The sequence below is a fragment of the Petromyzon marinus genome, unplaced genomic scaffold, assembly GCF_048934315.1.
Source record: "Petromyzon marinus isolate PM22_M1 ecotype Great Lakes invasive population unplaced genomic scaffold, UKy_Petmar_22M1.pri1.0 PM_G_Scaffold_72, whole genome shotgun sequence".
Lineage (NCBI taxonomy): Eukaryota > Metazoa > Chordata > Hyperoartia > Petromyzontiformes > Petromyzontidae > Petromyzon > Petromyzon marinus.
In genome coordinates, this window is record NW_027423027.1 from 924,462 (window position 1) to 942,139 (window position 17,678).

At 50.0% G+C, this 17,678-nt stretch overlaps 1 protein-coding gene across 2 annotated transcripts in view; it reads right to left on the reverse strand.

The window, feature by feature from the left end:
• Window positions 1-17,678, reverse strand: part of LOC142920530 (uncharacterized) — a 74,436-nt gene that overhangs the window by 39,923 nt on the left and 16,835 nt on the right. For both annotated transcript variants that reach the window (XM_076062813.1, XM_076062814.1), the window contains one exon: window positions 14,019-14,088. In XM_076062813.1, coding sequence (XP_075918928.1) covers window positions 14,019-14,088 — 70 coding nt within the window. The remainder of the gene's footprint in view (window positions 1-14,018; window positions 14,089-17,678) is intronic.

Sequence of the window (17,678 nt, forward strand, 5' to 3'; positions counted from 1 at the left end):
ACACACACACACATGTACACACACACACGTACACACACACGTACACACACACACACGTACACACACACGTACACACACGTACACACACACACACGTACACACACACACGTACACACACACGTACACACACACGTACACACACACACACGTACACACACACACACGTACACACACACACACGTACACACACACACACGTACACACACATGTACACACACACACACGTACACACACACGTACACACACACACACGTACACACACACACACACGTACACACACACACACATACACGTACACACACACACACACGTACACACACACACGTACACGTACACACACACACGTACACACACACACGTACACACACACACGTACACACACACGTACACACACACACACGTACACACACACACACATGTACACACACACACACACGTACACACACACACACGTACACACACACACGTACACACACACACATGTACACACACACACGTACACACACACGTACACACACACACACGTACACACACACGTACACACACACACACGTACACATGTACACACACACACACGTACACACACACACACGTACACACACACACACGTACACACACAGACATACACAAGTACACACACACGTACACACACACACACACGTACACACACACACACACATGTACACACACACACACACGTACACACACACACACGTACACACACACACGTGCACACACACACACGTACACACACACACACACACGTACACACACACACACGTACACACACACACACGTACACACACACACACTCGTACACACACACACACGTACACACACACACACGTACACACACACACACATGTACACACACACGTACACACACAGACATACACATGTACACACACACACATACACACACGTACACACACGTACACACACACACACGTACACACACACACACGTACACAACAACAACAACAACCGCCATTCGCCACTAAGTGGCGGTGACGTCACCACGACGCTTGTGCCAGGCTATGTGCACCCTGAGGCCACGTGAAGTGTCGAACGCCCGCTGGCAGGAGGTCACGGGGCAGACCCAGGTGCCACGGGTCGACTGACTGAGATGACTGGCTGATGCACCACCTGTGCCCCCTACTGTGCCAACCTGCTGTGCTTTAGCCACCCGGCGCTCCGCTCGCTGTTGTGAGCGTCGCTCCTCCGCCCTCCGTTGTTGTTGGAGGGCGACTGCCTCCAACTGCCCAGTAGCATCCTTCACGAGCCTCCTTCACAGAGGCCGATCTTGACACCGCTGGTACCAGTCATCGGCAAGTCCACTCAGCTCCACGTCCTCCTGTACCACATCACTCCATCTCTTCTCTAGCCCGTGCCGCGCCCGCTTAGCCCCCTCAATCCGGCCAAACAAAAGCTGTTTCGGCATGCGGTGGCTGGGCATGCGGGCTACATGACCCAGCCATCGCAGCCTTGCCTGCCGGAGGAGCTCACCGATGGGACCCTGCCCAGATCTTTCAAGGATTTGTGAGCTCCTCACACAATCCAGTCTGGTTAAACCCAGGATGGATCGTAGGCAGGCCAGCCTAAATGTTTCTAACCGGCGAAGATGTTCCATTAGGGGGGTCCACGTTTCGCAAGCGTAGAGAAGGGAGGGAATGACCGTGGCCGAGAAGATTTGAAGCTTAGTGCGGAGCGACAGACCAGGTAGCTTCCACACAGCGTTACGCAACCGATGAAAAGATATTGCCGCTCGACTGATTCGGAGTGAGACCTCTGCTGTTAAACTGGAGCCAGTCATAAGCACACTGCCCAGGTATGGGAAACTCTCCACTCTCTCCACAACTGCCCCATCACCGATTGGGAGTTGTGGCGGTGGAGTGTCCGATGGTACAAAATACCCAGGCAGGTGCTTAGTTTTGGTGGGGCTGATGGTAAGGCCCCACCTCTTAGTGGCACGCTCTTACCAAGTCATCAGCATACATAACGTGGTTGAGCAATAGGGAGCCATCCCTTGACCGCACCCGGGCATCGATTAGCCTCCCATTATATCTGTACCATATGGAGATTCCCCCGGTACAGCTATTGAAGGCTTCACGAACCACGTGGTCAAAATAGATGTTAAATAATGTGGGAGCCAGAGGACATCCCTGTCGCACCCCAAGGTGTACAGGGAATGGCTCTGACTCCCGGCCACGTAGTTTTACCCGGGCCCGCTCACCATCATGAAGGTCCTTAATGATCGTGAGCAGAGGGTCAGGTACTCCAAAAGCACGAAGAACGACCCAGAGCCCAGGCCTACTGATGGTATCATAGGCCTTGACCAGGTCAATAAAGCAGAGATGTAGGTCTTGTTGGAATTCCCTACACCTCTGCTGTAGCAGACGGACAGAAAATATGGCATCTGTGCAGGACCGCCCTTTCCTGAAACCACATTGGGGCTCCGCAAGCCTCTCCTCAGCGTGCCTGGCAAGGCGATGCTGAATAATCCTTGCCAGGACCTTTCCCGGCACACTGAGGAGTGAGATGCCCCTGTAGTTGTTACAGTCTGTGCGGTCCCCCTTCTTAAAAAGGGGGACCACCAGGGCATCCTTCCAATCCTGCGGAACCCGTCCAGTGGTCCAGACTGTTGTTATGATGTCATATAGGGCAGTCTGTGCACAAACGCCACCCTCCCTCAGCATTTCGCTTGGGAGATCATCTCTGCCCGCTGCCTTTCCTGGTCTCAGACTCCGGATCGCCTTCAATACTTCCTCAGCAGATGGCACCTCAGCCAGCCACTCACAGGGGGTGACTTCATCCAATATTTGAGGCACCGCAGCCTCAGCAGGGTCATCCTTGCTTTGTGCCACGATGTTTTCCTGGCTGAGGGATTTTCCCTCCCCCAGGACCTCACAGAAATGCTCAGCAAATCTGCGAACCTGTTGCTGGGGGTCGGAAATTGGATCACCGTTTTTTCCCCTAATGATGGTAATAGGTGTGGCGCTGCAGGTTACTTTTTTGATGGAGTTAAATAGAGATTTGTGATCACGGGCCACTGAGGCAGACTCCATCTCCTCAGCAACCCGCGACCACCACCCATCCTTGCAGCGCCTCACGGCTCTCCGAACCTCCGAGCGAAGGCTGCGGTAAGCCTCCTCATTCTCTGACGTGGGATTCTGTAGCCGATGACAGTGGGCCTGTCGCTTTTTCTCAACCATCCTGAACAACTCCTCTGTCATCCAGGGTGTCTGGGGAGGTCTGGACCGCGTACCCAAAGCAGCCATTGCAGCTGCATGAGTCACAGTCCTAAACCTCGCCCATTTACCCTCGACATCAGTAGGAGTCGGGGACGATGCCAATCCCAGCCGCAAGCGATGATGAAATTCTCGCTTGCAACTTTCATCAGATAACTGAGACCAGGCCACTTTAGGTTGGAATGGGGTCCTGGGTGTACACCCACCACCGGAGTGGAAGAATGGCAGGCGCATCTTACAGATGACTAGTCGATGGTCAGAGGGCAGATCAGCTCCACGGTAGGTCCTGGTGTCAAGGACATGGGCTCGCATTCGCTGGTCCGTCACTATGTAGTCCAGCAGATGTTCTTGCTTGGACCCGGCATGCATCCATGATGTTGTGTGGATGCGCCGATGCCGGAACAGCGTGTTGGTAATTACAAGCCCATGGGCTGCACAAAAATCTAGCAGCCTCCTACCGTTGTTATTGAGCTGATCTGGCCCATGCCCTCCAATCACTCCAGACCAGGTGCCAGTATCATGACCAACTCGGGCATTGAAGTCACCCAACATGATGACTCTATCCCGAGGGGCCACTTTAGCCAGCACCTGTGACAGGAGGTCATAGAAGGCATCTGACTCATCGGCTTTGCCTGCATCCCTCCACGGATGTTCATCTTCGGTGGGGGCATAAGTAACCACGACCACCATTCCTCGCCTCCGGTTGATGGGAAGGCGAGCCCAAAGTAGCCTGGGGCTTACAGCTTCCCACACCTCACCGCCACGCTCCCACGCCCCCTTCATTCTTTTGTTCAAAAGAAGACCCACACCCTGTTGTTTGGCAGTCTGCTGCCCCGAGTAGAGGACTGTCCACCCCTCATGGTGGCAGGAGCCAGAGCCGGTCCACCGGACCTCCTGAATGCCGCATAGATCCAGGCGGTACCGGTCCAGCTCCCGACAGAGGAGTGGCAGCCTCTCCTCTGCAGTGAGCGTTCGAACATTCCACGTGGCCAACCGTAGTGGCTTTTCGTTGTTTCTGGAGTAGCCCCGAGGGTAGGTATTCAATCTCCTGGCTCCGCCAATTGGGGTTTGGCCAGGAGACGTCATAGACGCCTGGCCCCCCGGGGCCTCCGGCACAAGCTTAGTTGTTACACGTACACACACACACACGTACACACACACACACGTACACACACACACACACGTACACACACACACACGTACACACACACACACGTACACACACACACACACACGTACACACACACACACACGTACACACACACACACACGTACACACACACACACGTACACACACACACACGTACACACACACACACACGTACACACACACACGTACACACACACACACACGTACACACACACACACGTACACACACACGTACACACACACACACGTACACACACACACGTACACACACACACACGTACACACACACACACGTACACACACACACACGTACACACACACACGTACACACACACACGTACACACACACACGTACACACACACACACACGTACACACACACGTACACACACACACACACGTACACACACACACACACACATGTACACACACACGTACACACACACACACGTACACACACACACACACGTACACACACACACACGTACACACACACACACACGTACACACACACACGTACACACACACACGTACACACACACGTACACACACACACGTACACACACACACACGTACACACACACGTACACACACACACGTACACACACACACACGTACACACACACGTACACACACACACACACATGTACACACACACATACACACATGTACACACACACACACACGTACACACACAGACATACACATGTACACACACGTACACACACACACACACGTACACACACACACACGTACACACACACACGTACACACACACGTACACACACACACACACGTACACACACACACACGTACACACACACGTACACACACACGTACACACACACACGTACACACACACACGTACACACACACACGTACACACACGTACACACACACACATGTACACACACACACACACGTACACACACAGACATACACATGTACACACACACACACACGTACACACACACACACATGTACACACACACACACACGTACACACACACACACGTACACACACACACACACACATGTACACACACACACACGTACACACACAGACATACACATGTACACACACACACACGTACACACACACACGTACACACACACACGTACACACACACACGTACACACACGTACACACACACACACGTACACACACACACACACATGTACACACACACGTACACACACAGACATACACATGTACACACACACATGTACACACACACACACACGTACACACACACACATGTACACACACACACGTACACACACACACGTACACACACACACACACGTACACACACACGTACACACACACACACGTACACACACACACACACGTACACACACAGACATACACACGTACACACACACACACGTACACACACACACGTACACAGACATACACATGTACACACACACACACATACACACACGTACACACACACGTACACACACACACGTACACACACACACACGTACACACACACACACGTACACACACACACACACGTACACACACACACGTACACACGTACACACACACACACACATGTACACACACACACACACGTACACACACACACGTACACACACACGTACACACACACACACGTACACACACACACACGTACACACACACACGTACACACACACACACACACGTACACACACACGTACACACACACACACGTACACACACACACGTACACACACACACACGTACACACACACACGTACACACACACACACGTACACACACACACACACGTACACACACATGTACACACACACACACGTACACACACACGTACACACACACACACGTACACACACACACACGTACACACACACACACACACGTACACACACACACACACGTACACGTACACACACACACGTACACACACACACGTACACACACACACGTACACACACACGTACACACACACACATGTACACACACACACACACGTACACACACACACACGTACACACACAAACGTACACACACACATGTACACACACACACACGTACACACACACACGTACACACACACACACACGTACACACACACGTACACACACACGTACACATGTACACACACACACGTACACACGTACACACACACACACACGTACACACACACACACGTACACACGTACACACACACACACGTACACACACACACACGTACACACACACACACACGTACACACACACACACGTACACACACACACACACACGTACACACACACACACACACGTACACACACACACACGTACACACACACACACACATGTACACACACACACGTACACACACAGACATACACATGTACACACACACACATACACACACGTACACACACACACACACGTACACACACACACACACGTACACACACCTACACACACACACACGTACACACACACACGTACACACACACACACACACGTACACACACACACACGTACACACACACACACGTACACACACACACACGTACACACACACACACGTACACACACACACACACGTACACACACACACACGTACACACACACGTACACACACACACACGTACACACACGTACACACACACGTACACACACACACACGTACACACACACACACACGTACACACACACACACGTACAGACACACGTACACACACACACACACGTACACACACACACACACGTACACACACACACACGTACACACACACACGTACACACACACACGTACACACACACACGTACACACACACGTACACACACACGTACACACACACACGTACACACACACGTACACACACACACGTACACACACACACACGTACACACACACACACGTACACACACACACACACGTACACACACACACGTACACACGTACACACACACACACACATGTACACACACACACACACGTACACACACACACGTACACACACACGTACACACACACACACGTACACACACACACACGTACACACACACACGTACACACACACACACACACGTACACACACACGTACACACACACACACGTACACACACACACGTACACACACACACACGTACACACACACACGTACACACACACACACGTACACACACACACACACGTACACACACATGTACACACACACACACGTACACACACACGTACACACACACACACGTACACACACACACACGTACACACACACACACACACGTACACACACACACACACGTACACGTACACACACACACGTACACACACACACGTACACACACACACGTACACACACACGTACACACACACACATGTACACACACACACACACGTACACACACACACACGTACACACACAAACGTACACACACACATGTACACACACACACACGTACACACACACACGTACACACACACACACACGTACACACACACGTACACACACACGTACACATGTACACACACACACGTACACACGTACACACACACACACACGTACACACACACACACGTACACACGTACACACACACACACGTACACACACACACACGTACACACACACACACACGTACACACACACACACGTACACACACACACACACACGTACACACACACACACACACGTACACACACACACACGTACACACACACACACACATGTACACACACACACGTACACACACAGACATACACATGTACACACACACACATACACACACGTACACACACACACACACGTACACACACACACACACGTACACACACCTACACACACACACACGTACACACACACACGTACACACACACACACACACGTACACACACACACACGTACACACACACACACGTACACACACACACACGTACACACACACACACGTACACACACACACACACGTACACACACACACACGTACACACACACGTACACACACACACACGTACACACACGTACACACACACGTACACACACACACACGTACACACACACACACACGTACACACACACACACGTACAGACACACGTACACACACACACACACGTACACACACACACACACGTACACACACACACACGTACACACACACACGTACACACACACACGTACACACACACACGTACACACACACGTACACACACACGTACACACACACACGTACACACACACGTACACACACACACGTACACACACACACGTACACACACACACACGTACACACACACACACGTACACACACACACGTACACACACACACGTACACACACGTACACACACACACGTACACACACACACACGTACACACACACACACGTACACACACACGTACACACACACACGTACACACACACACACGTACACACACACGTACACACACACACACGTACACACACACACGTACACACACACACACGTACACACACACGTACACACACACACGTACACACACACACACGTACACACACACACACGTACACACACACACACACGTACACACACACACATGTACACACACACACACACGTACACACACACACGTACACACACACACACGTACACACACACACGTACACACACACACACACGTACACACACACACACGTACACACACACACGTACACACACACGTACACACACACACGTACACACACACGTACACACACACGTACACACACACACACACATGTACACACACACATACACACATGTACACACACACACACACGTACACACACAGACATACACATGTACACACACGTACACACACACACACGTACACACACACACACACGTACACACACACACGTACACACACACACGTACACACACACGTACACACACACGTACACACACACACACACATGTACACACACACATACACACATGTACACACACACACACACACGTACACACACAGACATACACATGTACACACACGTACACACACACACACGTACACACACACACACGTACACACACACACGTACACACACACACACGTACACACACACACGTACACACACACACACACGTACACAACAACAACAACAACAACAACCGCCATTCGCCACTAAGTGGCGGTGACGTCACCACGACGCTTGTGCCAGGCTATGTGCACCCTGAGGCCACGTGAAGTGTCGAACGCCCGCTGGCAGGAGGTCACGGGGCAGACCCAGGTGCCACGGGTCGACTGACTGAGATGACTGGCTGATGCACCACCTGTGCCCCCTACTGTGCCAACCTGCTGTGCTTTAGCCACCCGGCGCTCCGCTCGCTGTTGTGAGCGTCGCTCCTCCGCCCTCCGTTGTTGTTGGAGGGCGACTGCCTCCAACTGCCCAGTAGCATCCTTCACGAGCCTCCTCCACAGAGGCCGATCTTGACACCGCTGGTACCAGTCATCGGCAAGTCCACTCAGCTCCACGTCCTCCTGTACCACATCACTCCATCTCTTCTCTAGCCCGTGCCGCGCCCGCTTAGCCCCCTCAATCCGGCCAAACAAAAGCTGTTTCGGCATGCGGTGGCTGGGCATGCGGGCTACATGACCCAGCCATCGCAGCCTTGCCTGCCGGAGGAGCTCACCGATGGGACCCTGCCCAGATCTTTCAAGGATTTGTGAGCTCCTCACACAATCCAGTCTGGTTAAACCCAGGATGGATCGTAGGCAGGCCAGCCTAAATGTTTCTAACCGGCGAAGATGTTCCATTAGGGGGGTCCACGTTTCGCAAGCGTAGAGAAGGGAGGGAATGACCGTGGCCGAGAAGACCTGAAGCTTAGTGCGGAGCGACAGACCAGGTAGCTTCCACACAGCGTTACGCAACCGATGAAAAGATATTGCCGCTCGACTGATTCGGAGTGAGACCTCTGCTGTTAAACTGGAGCCAGTCATAAGCACACTGCCCAGGTATGGGAAACTCTCCACTCTCTCCACAACTGCCCCATCACCGATTGGGAGTTGTGGTGGTGGAGTGTCCGATGGTACAAAATACCCAGGCAGGTGCTTAGTTTTGGTGGGGCTGATGGTAAGGCCCCACCTCTTAGTGGCATGCTCCAGTCTCAGCAGCAGCGTCTCCAACTCCTCCTCTGACTGAGCAGCTATTACCAAGTCATCAGCATACATAACGTGGTTGAGCAATAGGGAGCCATCCCTTGACCGCACCCGGGCATCGATTAGCCTCCCATTATATCTGTACCATATGGAGATTCCCCCGGTACAGCTATTGAAGGCTTCACGAACTACGTGGTCAAAATAGATGTTAAATAATGTGGGAGCCAAAGGACATCCCTGTCGCACCCCAAGGTGTACAGGGAATGGCTCTGACTCCCGGCCACGTAGTTTTACCCGGGCCCGCTCACCATCATGAAGGTCCTTAATGATCGTGAGCAGAGGGTCAGGTACTCCAAAAGCACGAAGAACGACCCAGAGCCCAGGCCTACTGATGGTATCATAGGCCTTGACCAGGTCAATAAAGCAGAGATGTAGGTCTTGTTGGAATTCCCTACACCTCTGCTGTAGCAGACGGACAGAAAATATGGCATCTGTGCAGGACCGCCCTTTCCTGAAACCGCATTGGGGCTCCGCAAGCCTCTCCTCAGCGTGCCTGGCAAGGCGATGCTGAATAATCCTTGCCAGGACCTTTCCCGGCACACTGAGGAGTGAGATGCCCCTGTAGTTGTTACAGTCTGTGCGGTCCCCCTTCTTAAAAAGGGGGACCACCAGGGCATCCTTCCAATCCTGCGGAACCCGTCCAGTGGTCCAGACTGTTGTTATGATGTCATATAGGGCAGTCTGTGCACAAACGCCACCCTCCCTCAGCATTTCGCTTGGGAGATCATCTCTGCCCGCTGCCTTTCCTGGTCTCAGACTCCGGATCGCCTTCAATACTTCCTCAGCAGATGGCACCTCAGCCAGCCACTCACAGGGGGTGACTTCATCCAATATTTGAGGCACCGCAGCCTCAGCAGGGTCATCCTCACTTTGTGCCGCGATGTTTTCCTGGCTGAGGGATTTTCCCTCCCCCAGGACCTCACAGAAATGCTCAGCAAATCTGCGAACCTGTTCCTGGGGGTCAGAAATTGGATCACCGTTTTTTCCCCTAATGATGGTAATAGGTGTGGCGCTGCAGGTTACTTTTTTGATGGAGTTAAATAGAGATTTGTGATCACGGGTCACTGAGGCAGACTCCATCTCCTCAGCAACCCGCGACCACCACCCATCCTTGCAGCGCCTCACGGCTCTCCGAACCTCCGAGCGAAGGCTGCGGTAAGCCTCCTCATTCTCTGACGTGGGATTCTGTAGCCGATGACATTGGGCCTGTCGCTTTTTCTCAACCATCGTGAACAACTCCTCTGTCATCCAGGGTGTCTGGGGAGGTCTGGACCGCGTACCCAAAGCAGCCATTGCAGCTGCATGAGTCACAGTCCTAAACCTCGCCCATTTACCCTCGACATCAGGAGGAGTCGGGGACGATGCCAATCCCAGCCGCAAGCGATGATGAAATTCTCGCTTGCAACTTTCATCAGATAACTGAGACCAGGCCACTTTAGGTTGGAATGGGGTCCTGGGTGTACACCCACCACCGGAGTGGAAGAATGGCAGGCGCATCTTACAGATGACTAGTCGATGGTCAGAGGGCAGATCAGCTCCACGGTAGGTCCTGGTGTCAAGGACATGGGCTCGCATTCGCTGGTCCGTCACTATGTAGTCCAGCAGATGTTCTTGCTTGGACCCGGCATGCATCCATGATGTTGTGTGGATGCGCCGATGCCGGAACAGCGTGTTGGTAATTACAAGCCCATGGGCTGCACAAAAATCTAGCAGCCTCCTACCGTTGTTATTGAGCTGATCTGGCCCATGCCCTCCAATCACTCCAGACCAGGTGCCAGTATCATGACCAACTCGGGCATTGAAGTCACCCAACATGATGACTCTATCCCGAGGGGCCACTTTAGCCAGCACCTGTGACAGGAGGTCATAGAAGGCATCTGACTCATCGGCTTTGCCTGCATCCCTCCACGGATGTTCATCTTCGGTGGGGGCATAAGTAACCACGACCACCATTCCTCGCCTCCGGTTGATGGGAAGGCGAGCCCAAAGTAGCCTGGGGCTTACAGCTTCCCACACCTCACCGCCACGCTCCCACGCCCCCTTCATTCTTTTGTTCAAAAGAAGACCCACACCCTGTTGTTTGGCAGTCTGCTGCCCCGAGTAGAGGACTGTCCACCCCTCATGGTGGCAGGAGCCAGAGCCGGTCCACCGGACCTCCTGAATGCCGCATAGATCCAGGCGGTACCGGTCCAGCTCCCGACAGAGGAGTGGCAGCCTCTCCTCTGCAGTGAGCGTTCGAACATTCCACGTGGCCAACCGTAGTGGCTTTTCGTTGTTTCTGGAGTAGCCCCGAGGGTAGGTATTCCCTCGTACACACGTACACACACACACACGTACACACACACGTACACACACACACGTACACACACACACACGTACACACACACACGTACACACACACGTACACACACACACACACATGTACACACACACATACACACATGTACACACACACACACACGTACACACACAGACATACACATGTACACACACGTACACACACACACACGTACACACACACACACGTACACACACACACGTACACACACACACGTACACACACACACACACGTACACACACACACGTACACACACACGTACACACACACACACATGTACACACACACATACACACATGTACACACACACACACACGTACACACACAGACATACACATGTACACACACATACACACACACACGTACACACACACACACACACGTACACACACACACACGTACACACACACACGTACACACACACACACACGTACACACACACACACGTACACACACACACACGTACACACACACACGTACACACACACACGTACACACACACACACGTACACACACACGTACACACACACACACATGTACACACACACATACACACATGTACACACACACACACACGTACACACACAGACATACACATGTACACACACGTACACACACACACACGTACACACACGTACACACACACACGTACACACACACGTAAACACACACACACACACATGTACACACACACATACACACATGTACACACACACACACACGTACACACACAGACATACACATGTACACACACGTACACACACACACACGTACACACACACACACGTACACACACACACGTACACACACACACGTACACACACACACACACACGTACACACACACACACGTACACACACACGTACACACGTACACACACACACACATGTACACACACACATACACACATGTACACACACACACACACGTACACACACAGACATACACATGTACACACACATACACACACACACGCACACACACACACACACGTACACACACACACACGTACACACACACACACGTACACACACACACGTACACACACACACACGTACACACACACACACGTACACACACACACACACCTACACACACACACGTACACACACACACACACGTACACACACACACACACGTACACACACACACACCTTAGAGCCGGCCGGTGGCCCCCAGCTGCGTCTTAACTTCTTCCGCTCCATTCCTCGGCCGAAGACGGGGCTGTGGGTAACCACATTGACAACACTCACCCACAGCGGCACGCACCACACAGAGACCCAGAGGCACCCCATTGTCAAGGGGTGCCTCTGCGGATGTGTATGCCTTAACTTAGCTATTTCAATGCTAAATTCTATGCTAATTCCTTTGTCAAGGGGTGCCTCTGCGGATGTGTATGCTTTAACTCAGCTATTTCAATGCTAAATTCTATGCTAATTCCTTTAACAATGGGTGCCTCTGCGGATGTGTATGCTTTAACTTTTAACATAGCTATTTCTGTGACCAGTCACAAGCTAATCATTCAGCCATTTCAATGCTAAATTATATGCTAATTCCTTTGTCAAGGCGCTTTGTTCCTCTCACACAGCTTAAAGGTCGTGATCTGAACGTGGCTCTTTCACTCCAGCGCTGTCCTACCAGACAGTCTCGTCCCTTCACCTGATGAAGGCCGCTTGTGTTGTGGCCGAAACGTCGTGAGAATATTATTGTGTTATTTTATTTTATCAATTTATTATTTTATTCTCATTCTACGTGACTTTACCGAAAGAACCAAAGAAGATGAATCATTGCAGTCACGAAAGCTTTAAATCGAAACAGAAATAGATGTTAAAGTAAAGGCCTACACATCCACAGAGCTTCAATGAACGCTGTTAAGATTCGTAGCGACTTTTAAGCTGGTTGGGAGAAGTGAGGCACCTTGACAAAGGGGTTTACATATCAAATAGCTGAGGGATTAGCTTGTGACTGGTCACGGGAATGGCTATGTTAAAGTCAAAACCTACACATCCACAGAGGCAACTAGTAATTTAGCATTGAAATAGCTAAGGGATTAGCTTGTGACTGGTCACAGAAATAGCTATGTTAAAGTCAAAACCTACACATCCACAGAGGCAACTAGTAATTTAGCATTGAAATAGCTGAGGGATTAGCTTGTGACTGGTCACAGGAATGGCTATGTTAAAGTAAAGGCCTACACATCCACAGAGGCAACTAGTAATTTAGCATTGAAATAGCTAACTTGTGCAAATAGCTGAGGGATTAGCTTGTGACTGGTCACAGGAATGGCTATGTTAAAGTCAAAACCTACACATCCACAGAGGCAACTAGTAATTAAGCATTGAAATAGCTGAGGGATTAGCTTGTGACTGGTCACAGGAATAGATGTTAAAGTAAAGGCCTACACATCCACAGAGGCAACTAGTAATTTAGCATTGAAATAGCTGAGGGATTAGCTTGTGACTGGTCACAGGAATAGATGTTAAAGTCAAAACCTACACATCCACAGAGGCAACTAGTAATTTAGCATTGAAATAGCTAAGGGATTAGCTTGTGCAAATAGCTGAGTGATTAGCTTGTGACTGGTCACGGGAATGGCTATGTTAAAGTCAAAACCTACACATCCACAGAGGCAACTATTAATTTAGCATTGAAATAGCTGAGGGATTAGCTTGTGACTGGTCACAGAAATAGATGTTAAAGTAAAGGCCTACACATCCACAGAGGCAACTAGTAATTTAGCATTGAAATAGCTGAGGGATTAGCTTGTGACTGGTCACAGGAATGGCTATGTTAAAGTCAAAACCTACACATCCACAGAGGCAACTAGTAATTTAGCATTGAAATAGCTGAGGGATTAGCTTGTGACTGGTCACAGGAATGGCTATGTTAAAGTAAAGGCCTACACATCCACAGAGGCAACTAGTAATTTAGCATTGAAATAGCTGAGGGATTAGCTTGTGACTGGTCACAGGAATGGCTATGTTAAAGTCAAAACCTACACATCCACAGAGGCAACTAGTAATTTAGCATTGAAATAGCTGAGGGATTAGCTTGTGACTGGTCACAGGAATGGCTATGTTAAAGTAAAGGCCTACACATCCACAGAGGCAACTAGTAATTTAGCATTGAAATAGCTGAGGGATTAGCTTGTGACTGGTCACAGAAATAGATGTTAAAGTCAAAACCTACACATCCACAGAGGCAACTAGTAATTTAGCATTGAAATAGCTGAGGGATTAGCTTGTGCAAATAGCTGAGGGATTAGCTTGTGACTGGTCACAGGAATGGCTATGTTAAAGTCAAAACCTACACATCCACAGAGGCAACTAGTAATTTAGCATTGAAATAGCTGAGGGATTAGCTTGTGACTGGTCACAGAAATAGATGTTAAAGTCAAAACCTACACATCCACAGAGGCAACTAGTAATTTAGCATTGAAATAGCTAAGGGATTAGCTTGTGCAAATAGCTGAGGGATTAGCTTGTGACTGGTCACAGGAATGGCTATGTTAAAGTCAAAACCTACACATCCACAGAGGCAACTAGTAATTTAGCATTGAAATAGCTGAGGGATTAGCTTGTGACTGGTCACAGAAATAGATGTTAAAGTCAAAACCTACACATCCACAGAGGCAACTAGTAATTTAGCATTGAAATAGCTAAGGGATTAGCTTGTGCAAATAGCTGAGGGATTAGCTTGTGACTGGTCACAGGAATGGCTATGTTAAAGTCAAAACCTACACATCCACAGAGGCAACTAGTAATTTAGCATTGAAATAGCTGAGGGATTAGCTTGTGACTGGTCGCAGGAATGGCTATGTTCAAGTCAAAACCTACACATCCACAGAGGCAACTAGTAATGTAGCATTGAAATAGCTGAGGGATTAGCTTGTGACTGGTCACAGGAATAGATGTTAAAGTAAAGGCCTACACATCCACAGAGCTTTAATGAACGCTGTTAAGATTCGTAGCGACTTTTAAGCTGGTTGGGAGAAGTGAGGCACCTTGACAAAGGGGGTTTACATATCAAATAGCTGAGGGATTAGCTTGTGACTGGTCACAGGAGTAGATGTTAAAGTAAAGGCCTACACATCCACAGAGGCAACTAGTAATTTAGCATTGAAATAGCTGAGGGATTAGCTTGTGACTGGTCACAGGAATGGCTATGTTAAAGTCAAAACCTACACATCCACAGAGGCAACTAGTAATTTAGCATTGAAATAGCTGAGGGATTAGCCTGTGACTGGTCACAGGAATAGATGTTAAAGTAAAGGCCTACACATCCACAGAGGCACCTAGTAATTTAGCATTGAAATAGCTGAGGGATTAGCTTGTGACTGGTCACAGGAATAGATGTTAAAGTAAAGGCCTACACATCCACAGAGCTTTAATGAACGCTGTTAAGATTCGTAGCGACTTTTAAGCTGGTTGGGAGAAGTGAGGCACCTTGACAAAGGGGGTTTACATATCAAATAGCTGAGGGATTAGCTTGTGACTGGTCACAGGAGTAGATGTTAAAGTAAAGGCCTACACATCCACAGAGGCAACTAGTAATTTAGCATTGAAATAGCTGAGGGATTAGCTTGTGACTGGTCACAGGAATGGCTATGTTAAAGTCAAAACCTACACATCCACAGAGGCAACTAGTAATTTAGCATTGAAATAGCTGAGGGATTAGCCTGTGACTGGTCACAGGAATAGATGTTAAAGTAAAGGCCTACACATCCACAGAGGCACCTAGTAATTTAGCATTGAAATAGCTGAGGGATTAGCTTGTGACTGGTCACAGAAATAGATGTTAAAGTAAAGGCCTAC